Source organism: Carcharodon carcharias, chromosome 5 (assembly GCF_017639515.1).
Source record: "Carcharodon carcharias isolate sCarCar2 chromosome 5, sCarCar2.pri, whole genome shotgun sequence".
In the NCBI taxonomy this organism is placed as follows: domain Eukaryota; kingdom Metazoa; phylum Chordata; class Chondrichthyes; order Lamniformes; family Lamnidae; genus Carcharodon; species Carcharodon carcharias.
The window spans coordinates 15,704,308-15,729,202 of NC_054471.1; the positions used below are offsets into that span (position 1 = coordinate 15,704,308).

The 24,895-nt window shown below is 45.0% G+C and overlaps 1 protein-coding gene across 1 annotated transcript in view; it reads left to right on the forward strand.

Annotated features, from left to right (window-relative positions):
• The window catches only part of LOC121278115 (dynein heavy chain 8, axonemal-like), a 1,831,678-nt gene that overhangs the window by 274,626 nt on the left and 1,532,157 nt on the right, over window positions 1-24,895 (forward strand). The window contains exon 14 of the mRNA XM_041188200.1: window positions 727-803. Within this exon, the coding sequence (XP_041044134.1) occupies window positions 727-803 (77 nt within the window). The remainder of the gene's footprint in view (window positions 1-726; window positions 804-24,895) is intronic.

Sequence of the window (24,895 nt, forward strand, 5' to 3'; positions counted from 1 at the left end):
TAATGAATGGCAGAGCAGGCTCAAAGGGCCAAATGGCCCTTTCCTATTTTCTATGTTTCTATGTAACACTTGATCCACTTCTCTCACCTTGTTCCCAAGAACCAGGTCTAGCAATGCTTCCTTTCTCATTGGACTGAAAACATATTGCTATTGGAAATTTTGCTGAATACACACACTCCAGGAACTCTTGCCCATCTCTACACTACTCCAGTTCTGAAAAGTCATTCAACATTAACTCTGATTCTTGGACTACTGATCAAAAAAAAACTTCTGTTTTTATTCCATTTCAGCTTAGTCTGCTCCTACCTGATGTGGACGTATTCCCTTATCTGGTATTGCCTAGTATTTTAACTTTATGCACCTTATTCCTCTTCTCCGCTTCTATACACTGGTACCCATCCCCCTGCAAATGTATTTTAAACCCTCCTCAACCACAATAGTGAACCTCCCTGTGATGACATTGGTCCCAGTCCTGTTGAGGTTCAACCCATCCCATTTGAATAGGTGCTTTATGCCCTAGAACTGGTCCCTATGTCCTAAGAACCTGAAGCCCTCCATCTTCCATCATCCTTCAAGCCAGGCATTGAACCTCACAATCTTATTTTTACTCTAGCATAAAAATTTGAGTTAAATCATTAGACTGCGTTTGTTACAACTCTCAAATACTTTGTAGGAAGCTTTTGGGGAATGAGTATCATTCTTTTTTTTTCTGTTTAAACATTGCAGAACTTGCTTAATGATTTCATGAATAGCTGCTTTGGTCAAATTATTTCTTCGCAACATGCTTTACAACTTTTGAACAGGTAAATATTTAATCAAAATGTTTTATCAGTGACAATTGAATTTTGTAAAGGATTAGTTTTCTGTTTACAAATGTGCCAGTTTTAAATTTTACATGACCCAGAGATACAAATGGCATCATGTTTGTGTTTGTGCACACACACAAAATTATTTTAGCTGCATGGATCAAATTCCCTGTGACTTGGGATAGTAAATTTCAGGAGATATTAAGGCAGGATGAACATGAAATACAGTAGTATTTCATTATTTCTTGACAATGGGCCTCTGGCAAAATGCGTATAAAAGCATTTTAGGTTTGGAGTTCAGGAGAAAATTGGTTATGATAAATTTATACTTCTGTGGTTAGAAAGTAGTGCAATGTGTGCTGCTTTGGGTGCCTGCCATGTTTTTTTGAGCTAGGTATTTTGTCAAGTTTACCATCATCACAAGCGCTGGATCCTAGAGAATGACAGTCTTTCTGCCCATTCTAAACGTAAATGATCAGATTCAAGGATTTTAATAATGGATCATTATTCTATATAAACAGGAAACAGTAACACTGCAAAGTATGCATTTTTCTCTACCCCTCAATACAAGTATATGAGAAATGTCTGCTTTCTCTCTGAAAATGGAGCACAAAATACCTGGGTTGGGAAAGTGCAAAGCCCAATTTCCAGGTACATGTGAGGCAAAACTATGGGTTGGATTCTTTTGCACCTTTGGATTCTGCAGCTTTTATGCCAGAACTTTAAATTTTATTGGGGTGGCCTTTAAAGCAGCGCTTCCCAAACTATTTTCCAATGTACCCCCAATTTAATGATTGAAAATTAATGTGACCCCAGATACAGCTGTTGGACCCCCTTTCTTGCCAATCTCTGACATCCGGGGTTGACCAATATTGAAATCTGATGCAGTTAAGTAAGCTAAATCCAGCTTCACAAATATGTGGTGGCAAAAGAACCATCACTTTCAGTGTGAGATGCCAAGATAGTTAGTCTTCATACTGAACCACAATTTTGACAGGGAAATTTTGAAACTTGTTTCCCAACATTGATCACAGGGAATTTCTATAAGCTGTTCAATTTTAGCTGCAAGCAATTCCATGTCATCAGGCTGACATTGAAAGGGGTCTTGGACTCGATCAAATTTTTGTCTCATCCAGCTTTGGAGGGGAGAAAAGGTTGCAGTGTGCACCTTCGGGTAGACTGGTTGGCCATCACATGAGTGGGACACTGTTCAATTTTGTTGTTGGACAGAAACTTGGAAAGTTGTGGGAAGGAATAGTTGTTCAGCATATTACTCTTTCCAAAATGCAATTTTGTTCATGAATGCTGTAATTTTTAATATTCATTCATGGGGTGTGGGCTAGGCCGGCATTTATTGCCCATTCCTAATTGCCCTTGTTTGGAGGGCATTTAAGAGTAACTACAGCTGTGAGTCAGGAGTCACATGTAGGGCAGATCAAGTAAGGCTGGCAGATTTCCTTCCCTGAAGGACATTAGTGAACCAGATGGGTTTTCATGACAATCCACAATGGTCTTGTGGTAGTCACTAGACTTTTCATCCCTGATTCTTGATTCAGATTTTACCATCTGCCATGGTGGGATTCGAATCCGGATTCCCAGAGCCATTACCCTGGGTCTCTGGATACTAATCCAGAGTGTACCACTTTGGCACTGTCTCCCCCCAGTTATGTCATGATTCATATGGTATTCATTCTACTCTGTATTTGAATATTCAAGTCATTTTAATATAGTAAAAGAAGCATTAACCCTTGGGGAACACCACTGTCTGCCACCCTCCAGTCTGGAAAAATAACCATTTGTCATGATTTGCTGTTTTCTGTCCTTAAGCTGATATTTCTTTTTTCCAATTGGACACTGACCCTCCTAATCCATGAGCCTCAATTGTTAGCCAGGCCACATCCACTGCATTCCCTCCATCAACCTTCTCCATGCTTCGTCAAAATATTCAATTAGATTAGTCAAGCATGAATGCCTGATGTTGACAGGACTAGAAAGGAGGTTCTGCTGAAAGAATCTGAACAGTTAAGAGCAAAATTAAAAAGCAGAACCTCCAAGATAGTAATCTCAGGATTACTACCTGAACCATGGGCAAACTGGCATAGCGTAAAGTCAAGGAGTTAAATGTGTGGCTCAAAGATTGGTGTGGGAGGCATGGGTTTCACTCCATGGGGTACTCGGGTAGAAGGGAGCTGTTCTGATGGGATGGGCTTCATTTGAATCATGCTGGGACCAGTGTCCTGGTGAATTGAATAACTAGGACTGTCGAGAGGGCGTTAAACTAAATAGAGGGGTGGAGGGTTCTGGAGAGGGTCAAGTAGGTTTACAAAACAAAAGGATTAGGCAGTATTGCAGGGCAGCTACTTAGGTAATACCCAGAGTGTGACAGGAAGGGACAGAGTCTACAACCATTAAAAAAAAACGCAGCAAAAAATGGTAAAAAGGCACAATTAATGGCTCTTAAATACACGTAGTGTTCAGAACAAAATAAATGAATTTATGGAGCAAATGGAGATTAATGGGTATGATCTTGTAGCCATTACGGAGACATGGTCACAAGGAGATCAAAGTGGGAACTAAATATTCAAGGGTATGTGACTTTTCGAAAGGACAGGCAGGAGGTAAAGGGTGGTGGGGTTGCTTTGTTAGTATGAGATGGAATAAGTACCATAGCATGATATGATCTTGGATCGGAAAATGTGAAATCCATTTGGGTGGAGGTAAGAAATAACAAGGGGAAGAAGACACTGGTGGGAGTAGTCTATAGGCTCCATAACAGTAGATATGCTGCTGGACAGAGAATAAATCAGGAAATTCAGGAAGGATGTGCTGGCCCTGGTCAGGAAGGATGTGATGGCCCTGGAGAGGGTCCAGAGGAGGTTCACGAGAATGATCCCAGGAATGAAAGGCTTAACATATGAGGAACGTTTGAAGACTCTGGGTCTATACTCGATGGAGTTTAGAAGGATGGGGGGTGATCTGATTGAAACTTACAGAATACTGAAAGGTCTGTATAGAGTGGACATGGGGAAGATGTTTCCATTAGTAGGAGAGACTAGGACCTGAGGGCACAGCCTCAGAGTAAAGGGAAGACCTTTTAGAACAGAGATGAAGAGAAACTTCTTTAGCCAGAGAGTGGTGAATCTATGGAATTCATTGCCACAGAAGGCTGTGGAGGCCAGGTCATTGAGTGTATTTAATATGGAGATAGATAGGTTCTTGATTGGTAAGGGGATCAAAGGTTACGGGGAGAAGGCGGGAGAATGGGGTTGAGAAACCTATCAGGCATGATTGAATGGTGGAGCAGACTCGATGGGCCGATTGGCCTAATTTCTGCTCCTATGTCTTATGGACTTATGAAATAATGAGGGCATGTAAAAAAGGCAGTATATTAATCATGGGTGACTTTAATCTCCGTGTAGATTTGGGGGAGAAAACAAATTGGCAGAGATAGCCACAAGCAAGAATTCATGGGCCAGAATTTTCCTGTTGGCATGCAGGGGCGGGCCCTGCACGCCTGTGCGTAATTTTATGCACGGTGACGTCGGGTGAGTGTCCCGATGTCACTGCGCACCGTCACGATATTTTGTTTGGGGGGCATGCGATGATATCTGATGCGTGCCCACCATTAATTAACAGGTCACTTAAAGCCTTTGAGGCACTAATTGACAGTGACTTTTCAGCACCCATGTGATATTTGGGTTATGCTTGGGTGCAATGGGCAGGTGGGTAGGACACAGTTGTATAAATCTCATCCACGGGTGGGAAAAGAGGGCTCAGTGGGGTTGTGAGAGTACTCTGTCCAATATTATTTTTTCACACAGGTACTTGCCTGTGTGATCTGCAATCCTTCAACATGCATACCAGCTGCTTGGTCTGGACTCTCAACCTTCTGTTCAGCACTCTGCAGTGAGGAATCTTTTTTGGGCCTGCAGCTTTCAGGAAGTCTCCCCTTAGACTGGGAGTGGGAGCTGAACTATCCACTTGAGGCAACTCCTCTGAGAAGGAAGGGAGGGCTAAAAGAGGGAGTGTGCCAGGAGTGCACATCCAGCCTCTAGGGGAGCCATCTTTGGGAGGACAGGTGCAGGCACAAGGTGCGCAGGGCCAAGAGGTAATCCAAGACGGAAGGGGCCGCAGAAGATGCCACTATCCTGCTGCCAGGGTATACAGGCAGCGAAGCAGCTACCTCAATATGTCTGAAGCGCAGTGCCACAGAAGGAGGCTACGTCTCAAGGGAGACAGTTAACTGTATTTGTCAGATGATTGGACCTGAGATCACCGCAAACTATGGGTGGACACCCCATGCCAGTGGATCTAAAGGTCACAGTTGCCCTCAACGTCTATGCCTCTGGCTCCTTCCAGGACTCAGTGGGTGATCTTTGTGGTGTCTCCCAATCAGCTGTCCACACTTGTCAAACAGGTTACAAACGGTCTGTTTAGTCGTGCATTGACCTTCATCTACTTCCGTTGGGACCAGGCGAGCCAGACACAGCAAGCCAGAGGCTTCGTGGTGATTGCTGGCTTCCCCTGTATCCAGGGTGCAATAGATTGCAGACACGTGACCAAGGTGCCAGCAGGTGAGGCCGGTGCCTTTGTCAACAAGAAGGGCCTCCACTCCATGAACATGCAGATAGTGTATGATAACAGGATGCTGATTTTACAAGTCTCAGCCATCTCCCATGATGCCTAAATCCTCAGACACTCCCAGGTGCTGGGGCTCTTCAGTGCTCCAGCCTGGCTTGATGCATGGCTGCTGGGTGACAAGAGCTATCCCGTCAAAAGGTGGCTCATGATGCCTCTCTTCCATTCAAGAACAGAAGCTGAGCAGTGATACAATAGGAGCCACGCCTCCACAAGGGCTGTGATGGAGAGAGCCATTGGTCTTCTCAAGATGCACTTCCGATGCCTGGACCACTCTGGGTGCACTCCAGTACCCCCTCCCCCTCCAGATCGTGTCTCAGTGATGGTGGTTGCTTGCTGCACTCTCCACAATCTTGCGCTAGAAAGTGGGGGGAAACGCTGTGGATGAAGATGTAGACGCAGTGGCTGCAGATGCACACGACGAGTCCAGCAGTGAGTCAGAGGATGAACATGCACAGGGAAATGCTGACAGGGTAGATGCTGACCCGGTCATACTGCAGGGAGGCAGGGACACCCTGCTGGGAGGCTTTAATCCAATAAACCTTTAGCTAGCACACCACATGGACCTCCAGGACAAGCCTGGGCTGCAAGCTCCATACTTGATACCTAAGTGCAAAATCTGCCTGGATGGGAACATTAACTAAGGGTCTTGTTAATAAAGCTGTGTCCCATAAATCACTCTTAACATTTTTGGAAACGATCCACCTGCAGAAGAAAAGTGGCATCCTCGGCCATGGTGACATGTCTGAATTTAATATTACAACCAAAGGAACTTAAGAAAACAAAATGATAAAGTTGTTTAAAATCAACTCAAAGACTTCATTGGGTGCCAACACAAGCTCCAGTGATAAACCCGTGGTGTGCCTAAGGTGCCTTATGTTTACATTTTCAGGTGCTACGTCTTGGTGCTGCTGCCTTGCTGGGAGTGGCATCTGAGACAGCCTACTCACTCTGCTATCCTGTTGGTCTTGATGACCTTGGCGCTGGTCCTTTGGCCCGTGGAGCCTGTGATACTCCCCAGTCAATGCAGCCTCACCGGATGCAACAGTCACTGGCAGAGGGGCAAAGCAGCTGCTGCCCTCATCTGGAGTGCCCTGAGAGGAGCCTACAGATGAAAGGTAACTCCTGCGCAGACATGAGGTCACTTTGGACCTCCCTGCTCACCATGGCACCCAGACCATCTCCCACATTGGCACTGACTAGCTGAGGTCAATGCCGATGTGAGGGCTTGCTTGTCCGAATGCATCCCCAGGAAGCCTGGATTGGTCTCCTGGAGGAGCCTCTCCACAAAAGTCGCCACCCTCTCTGTGGAGGACACCTGGTGCTCGGCCATGAGGCTCATTGCTTCGGCAGTAGTACATGTACACTCCACCATGGACCCCAAGCCAAGCAAAGCCTCATGTATCTCCATTAGATGCTCCCGTACACCCTACCACATTTCCTTCGCTTGCTGTGTCGCAGACGACTCCAGAGGCACATCATCAGGCACTGACTGAGCATATGCCTGATCCCCTGCAGTCCTCTGACTGCTGGCGCCATGGGCACTCTTTGTCTCTTCCAGCGACTGAAGTGCTCTCACCGCTGTGCCCCGGGACACTAGCCGATGTTCTAATTCCCAATGAGGTGCTAGTATCTGCGCTGGTGCCTGCCTAGCACAGATGATGTGATGCTGGTGAGTCCGTGACTTCAGGGCCCTTGGGTGTGAGAGGGGGCTCCTGCTGCTGCTCCTCTCGGCCCTGCTCCGCTGCTGCTGAAAGGAAGAACACGGACATTGTCTCCATGTTAACTGATCCGATGTCAATGTGCATACCTGTCCCCTGGATCATTGTGCTCATCCTTCCATAAGCAATGCTCAAGCCATGTTGCAAACTTCAATTGCTGAACATTCAGCAGTGCCATGGCTGTTGGGAGAACAATGGTAACCTCTGCTGGGCATACTTACCTGCCTGTGGCACACCAGTGGACCTGGGTGCATGGCACCTTTCCAAATCTAGGGCCTGCTGAGAATCGTCAACTGGGCCGGCCCGCCGCCAGTCCTCACCCACTTGGTGGGATTATGTGCTTTCATCTCCTGAACAGGAGAAGAGCATTGATTAGTGCTGCTTGTACCTAAACACTCTTCGGACAGCCCTCCCCAGCCAGAGTGAGACATTGCAGGGCTCCAGTGCCTCCTCATCCTGCTGTTGCCGAACACTCTCACACAAAGATGTCTTTACCCCACCCCTTTGGCCAGATGTTGCCCACATCACATTAGGCACTACATGGTCTAACCCTCCAAAGCAAGGCGACGCATGCACGTGGAGCGCAGAGGACAGCAGATGGATTGGTGCCACGTCACCTTGAAGCTCCCCTTCCAGCATGTCATCACCCTGACTTTGACATGAGTTCCAGCACTGTGCCTAGGTGCAGCTCCTCCAGGTTGCTCCCAAAACAGTAATGTGGGTCTCAGTGTACCACATGCTGTGGGTGCAGAACCCATCTCTTCACCACCCTCCTCAAGGTGACCTTGGCGTGGGCAATATCTGCTGGCCCATCCAGTGAAAGACACATGCCGCCAACGATTCAATGCAGTCACTATACTCAGACTTGGGTGGGGGGCGGGGGCGGGGGATGCCTACCTGCTGGGTTAAGAGACCAATGCCAATATGGTACTCGCCCTTCCTGAATGCAACAGGTTGTTGAAGCGCTTGCAACACTGGATCCAGGTGAGCCGCACCACATCGCAGGTGCTCACTACTCTGCCACCTCCCGGGCACATTTGGTCATTTTGGTGGGGCTTCCTCCTGTCCTGGGGTATGAGCACCTCCTGCTATGTTGCCACCTGAGAGGGCAGCAATGCATTCATCAAAAACAAGGGGCACAGTGCCCCCCTGCCCTATCCTCCTGCCTGGCCTGCTCACCAGTGCTCTGGGGAGCCTTTCCACTGGTAGTGATTCACAGCCTTTCAAAGGCTGCAGCAGCTTTTTAAAGCAGGCCACCGGGTCGCCATTAAACCCGGTAGTCACTGCAGTCCACCTGTCACCCACCCACTCCCGCTGTCCTCAGGAGCTGCGCTTCACGCTGGGTGGGCCTTAATTGGCCTGTCTGCATAAAATGGCAGCGCGGACCCGATCGCGGGCGGCAATCGCTCCCGCACCGCCCGCCTGACAGGCAGAAAATTCTGCCCATAGTGTATTTAGGACTGTTTCCTAGAATAATATGTTCTGGATCCAACCAGGGATCAGGTTATTTTGGATCTGGTAATGTGTAATGAGATAGGTTAATAAATGATCTGAGTAAAAAGATCCCCTAGGAAACAATGACCATAAGATGGTGGAATTTAGCATTCAGTTTGAGTGAGAAACTTAGTTCAGAGATATCTGTGCTAAACTTAAATAAGAGTAATTACAAAGGAATGAGGGCAGAATTGGCTGCAGGGGACTGGGAAAGGAGTTTAGCAGAAAAGACGGTTGATGAACAATGGTAGATGCTTAAGAAAATGGTTCATGACTCACAACAAAAGATGCTTCCCAGTGAGGACGAAGGATTATAGGAAGGGAATAAACCAACCATGGTTAACCAAGGAAGTTAAGGATCGTAAGAAAAAACATATAATGTGGCAAAGGTTAGTGGTAAGCCAGAGGATTGGGAAAGTTTTAAAAGCCAACAGAAGATGACAAAAGAAGAGGGAGAAAAACTTTGAGTGTAAACTAGCAAGTAATATAAAAATGGACAGCAAGAGCTTTTATAAATTTATGAAAAGGAAGAGAGGCCAAAGTGAACATAGACCCCTTAGAATGAGGCTGGGGAAATAATAATGGGGAAACCAGGAAATGGCAGAGGAGTTGAATAAATACTTTGCATCAGCCTTCACAGTTGAAGACTCTAACAGCATATCAAAAATACCAAATAATCATGGGGCAAAAGGGAAGGTTGGGGGCGGGGGGGGGCTAGCGAGGAGATAAATACAATAACCTTCACTAAAGAAAATGTACCAAGGAAACTAATGGGTCTAAAGACAGATAAATCACCTGGACTCGATGGGTTACATCCTAAGATATTAGAGGAAATCGCTGCAGAGATAGTGGATGCACTGGTGGTAATCTTCCAAGAGTCCTTAGATTCTGCAAAAGTCCCGGAGGATTGAAAAACTGTCAACGTAACACCCTTATTCATAAAGGGAGGGAGACAAAAAACAGGTAACTATATAGGCCTGTTAACTTAACATCTGTCACTGGGAAAATGTTGGAGGTTATTATAAAGGATGTAACAGCAGAGCATTTAGAAATGCGTAATGTAATCAAGCAGAGTCAGCATGGCTTCATGAAGGGGAAATCATCCCTGACAAATTTATTAGAATTCTTTGAGGAGGTAACAAGAAGAATGGATAAAGGGGAACCAGTAGATGTAATATATTTGGATTTCCAAAAGGTGTTTGATAAGGCATCACATAAAACTACTTAAGCTAAGAGCCTGTGGTGTTGGGGGTCGTATGTTATATATTCTTGCTAAAACTATACAAGGCATTAGTTAGACCACACCTAGAATACTGAACAGTTTTGATCCCCTTATCCAAGGAAAGATATACTGGCATTGGAGGCAGTCCAGAGAAGGTTCACTAGGTTGATCCTGGGGATGGAGGCATTTTCTTCTGAGGAGAGGTTGAGTTGGTCGAGCCTGTACTCATTGGAGTTTAGAAGAATGAGAGACGACCTTATTGAAACATACAAGAGCAACAAACTGCGGATGCTGGAAATCCAGAACAAAAACAAAAATAAAAACACCTGGAAAAACTCAGCAGGTCTGACAGCATCTGTGGAGAGGAATACAGTTAACGTTTCGAGTCCGTTTGACTCCTCAACACAACAGATTCTTAGGGGGCTTGACAGCGTAGATGCGGAGAAGTTGTTTCCCCTTATGGGAGAGTCTAGGACCCAAGGGTATAATCTCAGTGAGGGGTCGCCCATTTAAGACAGAGGTGAGGAGGAATGTCTTCTGAGGATAGTGAACTGGTGGAATTCTTTACTGTAGAGGCGGGGTCGTTAGGTGTGTTCAAGGCTGAGTTAGACAGATTTTAAATCAGTATGGGAATAGAAGGTTGTGGGGGAAAAGGCAGGAAAGTGGAGTTGAGGATTATCAGATCAGCCATGACCTCATTGAATGATGGAGCAGACTTGAAGGGCCGAATAGCCTACTTCTCCTACGTCTTATGCCTGTTGATTTTTTTTCATGTTATTTCTACAACCTTACTCATGACTGGTGTCTAGTTTCTGGGTCTGTTTTATCCTTTTTTGAATAAGGTTGTCAAATTTGCTACTGTTCAATCCTCTGGCACCTTCCCTACATTTAGTGAAGATTAGATTATGGCGAATCCTTCCACTATTTCCACCCCTGCTTCCTTCAGCAACCTGGGTTGTAGGTCATTTGGACAAGATGACTTATCTAACCTAAGAATACCGAGCCTTTGCAGTACTTCCTCCCCCTCAAATTTCACATTATCCATTACTTCTACTGTCTCTGCTCCAGTCCAAGCGATATTTTGTCAGATTCCTTGTTAATAAACACCAATGAAAAGTATTTATTAAATATTCTAGCCTTGTTCTCCATATAAGTAAATATCACCTTTGTACCTAAATGGAGCCCACTCCACCTCTTACTATCTGCTTCTCTTTTGCATTCTGGTAGAAGCATCTTCAGCTGCTTCATTAATGACCTTCCTTCCATCATAAGGTCAGAAGTGGGGATGTTCACTGCTGCTGATTGCACAATGTTCACCATTTGTGACTCTTCCAGATACTGAAGCAGTGTATTTCCAAATGCAGCAAGACCTGGACAATATCCAGGCTTAGGCTGACAAATGACAAGTAACATTTGTGCCACACAAATGCCAGGCAATGACCATCTCCAACAAGAGAGAATCTTACCATTGCCCCTTGACTTTCAATTGCATTACCATCACTAAATCCCCTACTATCAACATCCTGGGGGATACCATTGACCATAAACTGAATTGGACCAGCCATATAAATACTGTGGCTACAAGAGCAGGTCAGAGGCTAGGCTGTGACAGGTAACTCACCTTCTGCCTCTCCAAAGCCTGTCCACCATCTGTCAGGATTGTGATGGAATACTACCCACTTGCCTGGATGAGTGCAGCTCCCATAACATTCAAGAAGCTTGATACCATCCAGGACAAAGCAGCTTGTTTGATTTGCACCACATCCACAAACAATCACTCCTGCCACTGACGCACAGGAGCAGCAGTGTGTACCATCTACAGGATGCTCTGCAAGAATTCACCAAGGCTCCCTGGACAACACCCTCCAAACCCATTACCACTACCATCTAGAAGGACAAGGACAGCAGTTAGATGGGAATACCACCTGGAAGGTTCCCTCCCAAGTCACTCACCATCCTGACTTGGAAATATATCATCGTTCCTTCTCTGTCACTGGGTCAAAATCCTGCAACCTTCTTCCTAACAGCACCGTGGGTGTACCTACCCCATATGAACCCCTGCAGCGGTTCAAGGAGCAGCTCACCACCACCTTCTCAAGGATAACTAGGGATGGGCAACAAATCCTGGCCTAGCCAGCGAAGCCCACATCCCGTGAATGAATTAAAAAAACTACGGAAAGGGTAGGACCGATCAGAGATGTACATGGTCACGTGCATGCGCCCTGATGCTGAAGGTATGGGTAGGGCTCTCAATGAATACTGCCACTCTGTCTTATCGAAGGAGAGGAAGGAAGCAGATATTCTAGTTAGGGGAGGAGTGTGAAACATTAACTACAATAAGCATAGTGAGAGAGGATGTACTGGAGAGACTGACATCACTGAAGGTGTATAAGTCACCAGGGTTGGACAGATTATATCCCAGGCTGTTAAAGAAACAGAAAATAGGAGCAGGACTAGGTCATTCAGTCCTTCAAGCCTGCTTCACCATTCAATGTGATCATGGCTGATGGCTCATCCTCGCCACATACTCCTTGATGGCTTTTAGAGTTCAGCAATCTATCTTATTTCCTTCTTAAATATATTTAGTGACTTGGCATCCACAGCCTTTTGTGTAGAGAATTCCATAGGTTCACCACCCTCTGGAGTGAAGAAGTTTCTCCTCATCTCAGTCCTAAATAGTTACCCTGTACCCTTAGACTGTGACTCGTTGATCTCGACCTCCCGCTCCCCCCGCCTCCAAAAAGCCTGATGAAATATTCCTGCATCCAATCTGTTTACCCGTCAGAATTTTATGTTTCAATAAGATCTCCTCTCTTTCTTCTAAACTCCAGTAAATACAGGGCTAGTCAGCCCAATCTCTCCTCATATGACAATCCTGTCATCCCAAGAATCAGTCTGGTGAACCTTTGCTGCACTCCTTCTATGGAGACCAAAACTACACACAATAGTCCGGGTGTGGTTTCACCAAGGCCCTGTACAGCCTCAGTAAGACATCCTAGCTCCTCCGCAATGAAGGCCAATATACCATTTGTCACCTTAACTGTTTGCTGCACCTACATGCTTGCTTTCAGTGACTGGTGTACAAGGACACCCAGGTCCCTTTGTGCATTAACATTTCCCAATCTATCACCGTATAAACAATACTCTGCCATTCTGTTTTTCTTCCCAAAGTGATAACTTCACACTTATCCACATGATACTGCATCTGCAATGTTTTGCCCACCCACTCAACTTGTCTAAATCACGTTGAAGCCTCTTAATATGCTCCTCACCACTCATATTCCCAGCAAGTTTCTTGTCATCAGCAAACTTGGAAATATTACCTTTGGTTCCCTCATCCAAATCATTGGCATATATTGTGAATAGCTGGGCCCAAGCTTTGATCCTTGCGGTACCCCGCTGGTACCAGAGAGGAAACAGTGGATGCTCTGAGGATCATTTTCCTATCTTCACTACATACAGGCGAGGCACAAGAGGATTGGAGGTTTGTGAATGTTGTATCATTATTTAAAAAAGGGTGTGAGGGACAAGTCAAATGATTATAGGCCCATCAGTCTGACGTATCAGCCATGATTGAATGGCGGAGCAGACTCGATGGACCGAATGGCCTAATTTCTGCTCCTATGTCTTATGGTCTTATGGACTTCCGTGGTGGGAAAGTTATTAGAATCAGTTCTGAGACACAGGATAAACTGTCACTTAAAAAGGAACGGATTAATCAGGGACAGTCAGCATGGTTTTTTTAGGGAAGGTCATGTCTTACTAATTTAATCGAATTTTTTGAGGAAGTAACAAGGAGGATTGAGGGTTGTACAGTGGATGTTATCTACATGGAGTTTAGTAAGGCATTTGACAAGGTCCCACAAAGCAGACTGTTCAGAAAAGTAAAAGCCCATGGGACATAGGGGATTGTGGCCAGTTGGATTCAAAATTGGCTCAGCAACAGGAAACAAAGGGTAATGGTCGATGGATGTTTTTGCAAATAGAAAATGGGTTCCAATGGTGTTCCACAGGGTTTGTACCTAAATGTGGGTGTCATGATTGGGAAATTGGCATATGACACAAAAATTGGTTGTGTAATTAATAGTGAAAAGGATAGCTGTTGACACCAGCATGATATCAATGGTTTAGTTGAGTGGGCGGAAAAGTGGCAGGTGGAATTCAATCCAGAGAAGTGTGTGTGTGAGTTACTGCATTTGGCGAGAGCAAACAAAGGTAAGGAATACATAATAAATGGGTGGATATTGGGAAGGGTAGCGGAAATGAGAGACCTTGTCAACAGGTCCATGAAGGTGGCAGGACAGGGGATAAGATAGTAAGGAAAGTAGAAAAGGGAGGTAGAGAGAAAACAGGGAATTATAGACCAGTCAGCCTGATGTCGGTAGGGAAAATTCTAGAGTCCATTATAAAAGATTTAATAGCTGAGCACTTGGAAAACAGTGGCAGAATCAGACAGGGTCAGCATGGATTTATGAAAGGGAAATAATGCTTGACAATTCTACTGGAATTTTTTGAGGATGTAACTACCAGAGTTGATGAGGGGGATGCAGTGGATGTGGTTTATTTGGACTTTCAGAAGGCTTTCGACAAAGTCCTGCATAAGAGTTTAGCGTGTAAAATTAAAGCGCATGGGATTGGGATAATGTATTGAGATGGACAGAAAACTGGTTAGTAGACAGGAAACAAAGTAGGAATAAACGAGTCTTTTTCTGAATGGCAGACAGTGACTAGTGGGGTACCGCAGGGATCGGTGCAGGGACCCCAGATATTCACAATATATATTAATGATTTAGATGAGAGAGCTAAATGTAACATCTCCAAATTTGCAGATGACACAAAGCTGGGTGGGAGGATGAGCTGTGAGGAGGATGCAGAGATGCTTCACTGTGACTTGGACAAGCTGAGTGAGTGGGAAAATGCATGGCAGATGCAATATAATGTGGATAAATGTGAGGTTATCCATTTTGCTAGCAAAAACAGGAAGGCAGATTATTACCTGAATGGCTATAAATTGAGAGAGGGGAATGTGCAACGAGACCTAGGTGTTCTTGTACACCAGTCGCTGAAGGTAAGCATGCAGGTGCATCAGCAGTAAAGAAGGCAAATGGTATGTCAGTCTTCATAGCGAGAGGATTGGAGTACAGGAGCCTTGGTGAGACCATACTTGGGATATTGTGTGCAGTTCTGGTCTCTTTATCTGAGGAAGGATGCTCTTGCTATAGAGGGAGTGCAGTGAAAGTTTACCAGACTGATTCCTGGGATGGCGGGACTGACATATGAGAAGAGATTGAGTCGGTTAGAATTATATTCGCTGGAGTTCAGAAGTATGAGGGGGGGATCTCATAGAAACCCATAAAATTCTAACAGGACTAGACGGGGTAGAAGCAGGAAAGCTGTTGCCGATGGCGGGGAGACCAGAACCAGAGGTCACAGTCTGAGGATATGGGGTAGACCATTTAGGACTGAGATGAGAAATTTCTTCACCCAGAGAGTGGTGAGCCTGTGGAACTCGCTACCACAGAAAGTAGTTGAGGCCAAAACATGCTATTTTTTCAAGAAGGAGTTAGATATAGCTCTTGGGGTGAATGGGATCAAAGGATATGGAGAGAAAGCAAGAGCAGGCTATTGAGTTGGATGATCAACCATGATCCTAGTGAATGGCGAGCAGGCTCGAAGGGCCAAATGGCCTACTCCTGCTCCTATTTTCTGTGTTTCTATGAAACCATATGGAATGCTTTCCTTGATTGGATAAGGTATAGAATACAAAAGCAGGGATGTAATGATGGGACTGTATAAAATGTTGGTTAGGCCACAACTGGAATTTTATGTCCAATTCTGGTTGCCACATTACCGGAAGGACTTAGTTGCTCTGGAGATTGTACAGAGGAGATTTACAAGAATGTTGCCTGCGCTTGAAAATTGCAGCTATGAGGAGATATTGGACAGGCTGGGGTTATTATCCTTGGAACTGAAGAGACTGAGAGGTGACCTGATTGAGGTGTACAAGATTGAGGGGCCTAGTTGGAGTAGACAGAGATGCCCTGTTTTCCCCTAGCTGAGAGGTCAATTACACGGGACACAGTTTAAGGTTATTGGTAGAAGGATTAGAGGGAACATGAGACAAAACTTCTTCACCCAGAGGGTGGTCAGTGTTTGGAATTCACTGCCTGGTTTGGTGGTGGAGGCAGAAATCCTCAACTCATTTAAAAGGCACCTGGATCTGCATCTAAAGTGCCATAGCCTGCAAGGCTACGGACCAGGTGCTGGAAGGTGGAATTAAAATGGCCAACTAGCTTTTATCTATTTTTTTCTTTGGCTGGTGCAGACATGATGGGCTGAGTAGCCTCTTTCTATGCTGTGGTTCTATCTAGAAGGTCAAGGGCAGCTTAGACATGGTAACACGACCAGGAAGTTCCTCTCCAAGCCATTCACATTCCTGTCTTGGAAAAATATCGCTGCTCCACTGTTGTTGGTTCAAAATTTTATTCAGTCATGGGATGCGGCCCTTCGAGCCTGCTCGCCATTCACTAGGATCATGGCTGATCAACCAACTCAATAGCCTGCTCTTGCTTTCTCTCCATATCCTTTGATCCCATTCACCCCAAGAGCTATATCTAACTCCTTTTTGAAAAAATAGCATGTTTTGGCCTCAACTACTTTCTGTGGTAGCGAGTTCCACAGGCTCACCGCTCTCTGGGTGAAGAAATTTCTCATCTCAGTCCTAAATGATCTACCCCATATCCCCAGCATTTATTACCCATCCCTAGTTGACCTTGAGAAGGTGGTGGTGAGCTGCCTTCTTGAACCACTGCAGTCCGTGTGGTGTAGGTACACCCACAGTGCCGTTAGAAAGGGTGTTCCAGGAATTTGACCCAGTGACATGGAGTGGTTGTGGTTTTGGGAGGTGCTGTCCAGGGAGCTTTGGTGAATTCCTGCAGTGCATCTTGTAGATGGTACACACTGCTGCTACTGTGCGTCGGTGGTGGAGGGAGTGAATGGCACCACATCCATAAACAATCAAGCAGGCTGCTTTGTCCTGGATGGTGTCCAGCTTCTTGAGCCTTGTAGGAGCTGCACTCATCCAGGCAAGTGGGGAGTATTCCGTCACATTCCTGATTTGTGTCTGGTAGATGATGGACAGGCTTTGGGGAGTCAGGAGGTGAGTTACTTGCCATGCAATTCCTCACCTCTGATCTGCTCTTGTAGCCACATATTTGTATGGCTACTCTAGTTCAGTTTCTGGTCAATGGTAACCTCCAGGATGTTTAATAGTGGGGGATTCAGTGATGCTAATGCCATTGAAGGTCAAAAGGGCGATGGTTGGATTGTCTCTTGTTGGAGATTGTCATTGCCTGACACGTGTGGCGTGAATGTTACTTGCCACTTGTCAGCTCAAGCCTGGATATTGCCCAGGTCGTGCTGCAGTTGGACATGGACTCCTTCATTATCTGAGGAGTTGCGAATGGTACTGAACATTGTGCAATCATCATTGAACATTCCCACTTCTGACCTTATGATGGAAGGAAGGTCATTGATGAAGCAGCTGAAGATGGTTGAACCTGGGACACTATCCTGAGGAACTCCGTGATGTCCTGGAGCAGAGATGACTGACCTTCAACAACCATAACCATCTTTGTGCTAAGTACGACTCCAACCAGCAGAGAGTTTTCCCCCGATTCTCATTGACTCCAGTTTTGCTAGGGCTCCTTGATGCTACACTCGGTGAAATGCTGCCTTGATGTCAAGGGCAGTCACTCTTACCTCACCTCGGGGGTTCAGCTCTTTTGTCCATGTTTGAACCAAGGCTGTCATGAGGTCAGGAGCTGAGGGGCCCTAGAAGAACGCAAACTGGGTGTCAATGAGTAGGTTATTGCTAAGTGCTTTCTTGATAGCACTGTTGATGACCCATTCCATTACTTTACTGATGATGGAGAGTAGACTGATGGGGCGATAATTGGCTGGGTTGGATTTGTCCTGCTTTTTGTGAACAGGATATACCTAGGCAATTTTCCACATGGCCAGGTAGATGCCAGTGTTGTAGCTGTACTGGAATAGCTTGGCTAGGGGGGCAGCAAGTTCTGGTGCACAGGTCTTCAGTGCTACTGCTGGAATGTTGTCAGGGCCCATAGCCTTTGCAGTTTCCAGTGCCTTCAGCCATTTCTTTATCACATGGAGTGAATCGAATTGGCTGAAGACTGGCATCTGTGAAAATGGGGACCTCCGGCGGATGCCAAGATGGATCATCCACTTGGCACTTCTGGCTGAAGATTGTTGCGAATGCTTCAGCCTTATCTTTTGCATTGCTGTGCTGGGCTCCTCGATCATTGAGGATGGGGATATTTGTGAGTTGTTTGATTGTCCACTACCATTCACAACTGGATGTGGCAGGACTGCAGAGCTTCGATCTGATCCATTGGTTGTGGGATCGCTTAGGTCTGTTTATCACTTGTTGCTTATTCTGTTTGACACGCAAATAGTCCTGTTTTATAGCTTCACCAAGTTGACACCTCATTCTTAGGTATGCTTGGTGCTGCTCCTGGCATGCCCTCCTGCACTCTTCATTGAACCAGGTGAAACTCTTATCCCTCGTGGTTCAAGAAGGCAGCTCACCACCACCACCTTAAGTGCAATTAGGGATGGGCCAGTGATACCCACATCCCATGAATGAATAAAGAGTTGAACAGGCAGAGTTCTGACACCAATGTTTGATGCCTGATCCCCAACAGTGTGAATTCAGAACTCTGGATAGACTTGCCCAAAAGATTAATTTTGAACCTTCCAAAGTCAACCGACCCTTTCCAGATCCCAGGAAAGGGCAGTGTTCTTGCTGGTGCACGAAACCAGGTTTAAACCTCAGAAAAGGAGAATGTAGCAGGGAACTGCCATTGCACCCTACTAGCTATGTCGGACATGCCAGTGGAAATGAGAGAATACATGTGTACTTCTATACTTCCTAGTCTTCTTTCATAAGACCACATATAAAAAGAACTGAATTAAAATTCATTTCTTTTTCTTCTGAGGCTGCAAGGAACATTGGTCGGGGGGGTGGTGGCCTAAGACCTCACACCCTATATTTTTGAAGAATTGTAGATATCCTCATGATTAATTCTAAAATTTTTAAAACTGGACAAAGACTTTATAATGACTGATGCCATGTCTGGCTGGGGCTTTGAAACAAAAGGAATTTTCTGGCAGCATCAGAAAAGCTGACACTGTTGTTATCTCTGAAGAGATGCTAACAACCCTGTGGACTGCAGAGACCCAAATTCAAAGGGAATTATACAAAGGCCATCTGTATTTCACAAGCCAGGCCTGACCACCAGTCTTCCAGTCTGCTAGGACAAAGGACCCTACAACTCCTTCCAAATTCTTAATGGTCGGAACTCCAGACAAAGAAATATACACCCTTTTGTCAAAGCCAACGTGGAGAGTTGGAGGGTGAGAGCCATATGACATTAAACCCTGCTTCTCCCCGCCAGCCTAACCCCCTCCACTGGGGGGGTTCTCCCATAACTGGGAGAACCAGTTATGTTGCCTTGCCATCACTCTGCTGATGATCAAGCATAGACTGATGGGGCAGTGATTAGCCGGGTTGGATATGTCCAGCTTTTTATGGACAGGACATACCTGAGCAATTTTCCACATTGCTAGGTAGATGCGAGTGTTGTAGTCATACTGGAAAGCTTGGCTAAGGGCATAGCTAGTTCTGGAGCACAAGTCTTCAGTACTATTGCCAGAATGTTGTCAGGCCTATTGTCTTTGGAATATTCATTTAGTAGGAAACTACAGACCAGTTAATTAAACATTTGTCATAGGGAAGATGTTTGAAGCATTAATAAAAATGTTATAGCAGGGCACTTGGAAAAATTCAAAATAATCAGGCAGAATCAGCATGATTTTGTGAAAGAGAAATAATGTTTAACCAATTCATTGCAGTTCTTTGAAGAAGTAACATATATGCTGTGGACAAAGGGGAACTGGTGGAAGTACTGTACTTTTCCAGAAGGCATTTGATAAGGTGCCACATCAAAGGTTATTGTGAAAAATAAAAGCTCATGGTGTAGGAACTAACATTTTGGAATGGATAGAAGATTGTTTCCTGTTGACTAGCCAGAGTTGGCATAAATGGGTATTTTTCTGGTTGGCAAGACGTAACAAGTGGTGTGCCACAGGGATCAGTGCTGGGGTTTCAACATTTTAAAATTCATTTAAATGGTTTAGATGAAGAGACTGAAGGTACGGTTGCTATATTTGCTGATGACACAAAAATAGGTAGGAAAGTGAGATGTGAAGAGTGAAAAAGGAGGCTACAAAAGGATATAGATAGAATACTGGAAAACGAGACATTGAAGCTTTTCATCTTACACTTTGCAAGAAGACCAATATAAGGGGAGAAGAACAATTTGTTCTGTATAGATTTATTCTGTATCAATTGGCACATTCTCCATGGGAACACCCCTACCAATCAGTCTACTTGCCAACCAATCAGCACTCTCTCTTCTCATCCAGTATAAATTGTTGTTTTTCCCATATATTGGTTTTCTTGCGAAGTGTCCTAATGAGTACAAGATGAAAAGCTTTGATGTCTCTCTTTTCAGCAATACTCCAAGGTCTGTACTACCAAATGACTATTTGGATACAGGTTATGTGAGTGGGCAAAGATCTGGCAAATGGAGTATAATGCGTGAGAATGTGAAATTGTTGATTTTAGCAAGAAAAATAAACAAGAATATTATCTAAATGGTGAGCAACTGCAGAGGGATCTAGGTGTCATGGTGCATGAATCACAAAGGTTAGCATGCAGGTACAGCAAGTAATTAGGAAAGCTAATACAATGTTCATTGTGAGGGACACAATACAAAAGATGGGAGGCTATGCTTCAATTATACATGGCATTGGTGAGACCACATCTGGACTGTGTACAATATTGGCCTTATTTAAGGAAGGATACAAATGCATTGGAAGCGGTTCAACGATGGTTTACTAGACTAATACCTGGAGTGGACAAGTTGTCTTATGAGGAAAGGTTGGACAGACTAGGCCTGTATCTAGTAGAGTTTAGAGCAAGAGGAGACTTGATTGAAACATAAGATCCTTGTGGGCCTTGACAAAGTGGTTGAGGAGAGGATGTTTCCTGTTGTGGGAGAATCTATAACTAGGGGGTTAAAAATATTAAGACCAATGTGGAGAATTTTTTTCCACTGGGTCACAGATCTTTGGAACTGTCTTCCACAAAAGGCGGAGAAGGCAGAGTGTCTGAATATTTTTAAGTCACAGCTAGATAGCTTCTTGATATGCAAGATAAAAGCAAAATACTGCAGATGCTGGAAATCTAGAACAAAAACAAAAATACCTGGAAAAACTCAGCAGGTCTGACAGCATCTGCGGAGAGGGATACAGTTGACGTTTCGAGTCCGTATGACCCGTCATCAGAACTAAGAAATATAAAATGAGGTGAAATATGAGCTGGTAGAGGGGAGTGGGACAGGTAGAGCTCGATAGGGGGCCAGTGATAGGGGGAGGCCAAGAAGAGACCGCCAGATTTGTCATATACAAAGGGGTGTTGATGATGGTGATGTTATCTAAGGAATGTGCTAATGGTGACATTAAAGGTATCAAGCAGGACAAGCTAGTTGCAGATGGCCCTGTGGGGGTGGGTGGAGGAAGGGATCAAAATGGGCTAAAAGGTGGAGATGAAACAATAGATCGAAATAAATTTAAAAATAGGTGGGAAAAGCAAAATATATTTGTAAAAAAATTATAAATTATTGGAAAAAGGCGGATCGGAAAGGGGGTGGGGATGGACCAGAGAGTTCATAATCTGAAATTGTTGAACTCAATATTAAGTCCAGAAGACTGTAAAGTCCCTAGTCGGAAGATGAGGTGTTCTTCCTCCAGTTTGCGTTGAGTTTCACTGGAACATCGCAGCAGGCCAAGGACGGACATGTGGGCATGAGAGCAGGTTGGTGTGTTGAAATAGCAAGTGACAGGGAGGTCTGGGTCATGCTTGCGGACAGACCGAAGGTGTTCCGCAAAGCGGTCACCCTGTCTGCGTTTGGTCTCTCCAATGTAGAGAAGACCGCATTGGGAGCAGCGAATGCAGTAGACTAAATTGAGGGAAGTGCAAGTGAAGTGCTGCTTCACTTGAAAGGAGTTTTTGGGCCCTTGGACGGTGAGGAGGGGGGAAGTAAAGGGGCAGGTGTTGCACCTTCTGCGGTTGCATTGGAAGGTGCCATGGGAATAGGGTTGAGGTGCAGGGTGTGATGGAGGAGTGGACCAGGGTGTCCCGGAGAGAACGATCCCGGTGGGGGGGGGGGTGAAGGGAAGATGTGTTTGGTGGTGGCATCATGCTGGAGTTGGCGGAAATGGCGGAGGATGATCCTTTGAATGCGGAGGCTGGTGGGGTGATAAGTGAGGACAAGGGGGGCCCTATCATGGTTCTGGGAGGGAGAGGAAGGTGTGAGGGCGGATGCGCGGGAGATGGGCTGGACACGGTTGAGAGCCCTGTCAACCACCGTGAGTGGAAAACCTCGGTTAAGGAAGAAGGAAGGCATGTCAGAGGAACTGTTTTGGAAAGTGGCATCATCAGAACAGATGCAATGGAGGTGAAGGAACTGAGAGAATGGGATGGAGTCCTTACAGGAAGCGGGGTGTGAGGAGCTGTAGTCAAGGTGGCTGTGGGAGTCGGTAGGCTTGTAACGAATATTGGTGGACAGTCGATCACCAGAGATCGAGACAGAGGTCAAGGAAAGGAAGGGAAGTGTCAGTGATGGACCATGTGAAAATGATGGAGTGGTGGACATTAGAAGCAAATTAATAAATTTTTCCAGGTCCAGATGAGAACATGAAGTGGCACCAAAGCAGTCATCGATCTACTGGAGAAAGTGTTGTGGGAAGGGGCCTGAGTAGGACTGGAACAAGGAATGTTCCACATACCCCATAAAGAGACAGGCATAACTGGGGCCCATGTGGCTACCCATAGCCACACCTTTTATTTGGAGGAAGTGAGATGAGTTTAAGGAGAAATTGTTTAGTGAGAGAACAAGTTTAGCCAGTTGGAGGAGATTAGTGGTGGATGGGGATTGTTCAGGCCTCTGTTTGAGGAAGAAGTGAAGAGCCCTCAGACCATCCTGGTGGGGGATGGAGGTGTAGAGGAATTGGACATCCATGGTGAAAAGGAGGCCAGATCTGTAAGGATGGCCATTTTCTCCACCCCATTTAGAGTTGTACCATTTATGTTATGTTGTTTTTCCTACCAAAATGAATCACTTTCCGCCTGCATTGAACTTCATCAGCCACCTGTCCACCCATTCCAAGTACTTGTCTTTGTCCCTTTGAAGTTCTACACCATCCTCCTCACAGTTCAAATGCTTGAGTTTTGTATCATCCACAAACTTTGAAATTGTTCTCTGTATACCAATATCTAGGTTATTAATATATATCAGGAAAAGCAAGATCCCAATACTGACATAAAGATATAAACAATACTGCAGATGCTGGAAATCTGAAACAAAAACAGAAAATGCTGGAAAAACAAGTCTAACAGCATCTGTGGAGAGGAAAAAAAAAGCTAACATTTCAAGTCCTTATGACTCCTCAGAGCTAAAGAGAAGTAAAAATGGAATGAAATTTATACTGTTTAAGGGTGTGGAGCTGGATAGAAGGCCAGTGATAGGTGAATGCAAAGGAGAGATTGTACTGGCAAAAGGAGGTGCTGATGGTGCCATTAAGATCAGAAAGCATAATGTGATAATGACAGGACAAGGGTAAGCACTCTGGAAAGAACAACATGAACAAGTGACAGAGGGTCCTTGTGGGGTGAGGGGAGGGGGTGGCGGTGGGAAAAAAGATTGAAAATAGGATAAAAGGTGGGGATAAAACAATGAATAAAAATGAAAATAAAAATAAGTGGATAAAAAATAAAAATTAAAAAATGAAGAAAATTAAATGAGAATGAATATTGAAAAAAGGGGTTGAGGAGAGAGTTCATGATCTGAAGTTGTTGAACTCCATGTTAAGACCAAAAAATCCCAATACTGACACCTGAGGGGAAACTCCACTACAAAACTTGCTCCAGCATAAGAAATGTCCATTAACCCCGACTTTGTTTCCTGTCACTCAGCCAATTCCTTAACAATGTTGCTGCTCTCCCTTTTATTCCATGAGCTATAAATTTCCTCAAAAGTCTATGTGTCACTATATCAAATGCCTTTTGGAAGTCCACATCAACAGCATTGTCCTTATCAACCCTCTCAGTTACCTCTTCAAAAAAATTCCACCAGGTCAGTTAAACATAGTCATAGAGGTCTACAGCACAGAAAAAGGCCCATTGAATCTGTGCCAGTCAGACAAGTACACAACTAATCTAATCTCATTTTCCAGCACTAGCCCATGGCCTTGTATGCCATGGCATTGCAAGTGCACATCCAAATACTGCTTAAATGTTATGAGGGTTTCTGCCTCTACCACCCTTTCAGGTAGAGACTTCCAGATTCCCATCACCCTCTGGATGAAAATATTCTTCCTCATATCCTGTCTAAACTTCCTGCCCCTTACTTTTAAATCTATGCTCCCTGGTTATTGATCCCTCCACCAAGGGGAAACGTTCCTTCCTGTCTACCCTATCTATGTCCCTCATAATTTTATACACCTATTATACATGATTTTCCCTTAAAACCATGCTGGCTTCCCTTAACCTGAATTTTGTCCCAGGTGACTAATAATTTTGTCCCAAGTTATTTTTTGAGGTTCCTCAGCAGTGAAAAACTGACAGGCCTTTAGTTGCAGGGTTTATCTTTACACCCATTTTTAAACATGGGTGTAAGGTTTGCAACCTAGAGTTCCATGGGACCATCCCTGAGTCCAAGGAAGACTGGAAAATCATGTTCAGCGCCTCTGAAATTTCCACGTCCACTTTCTTCAGTATCCTTGGATGCATTTCATTTGGTTCCAGTGCCTTATGAGTTTAAGTACAGATGACCTATGCAAAGGCCCCTCCTCATCAATTGTAATCC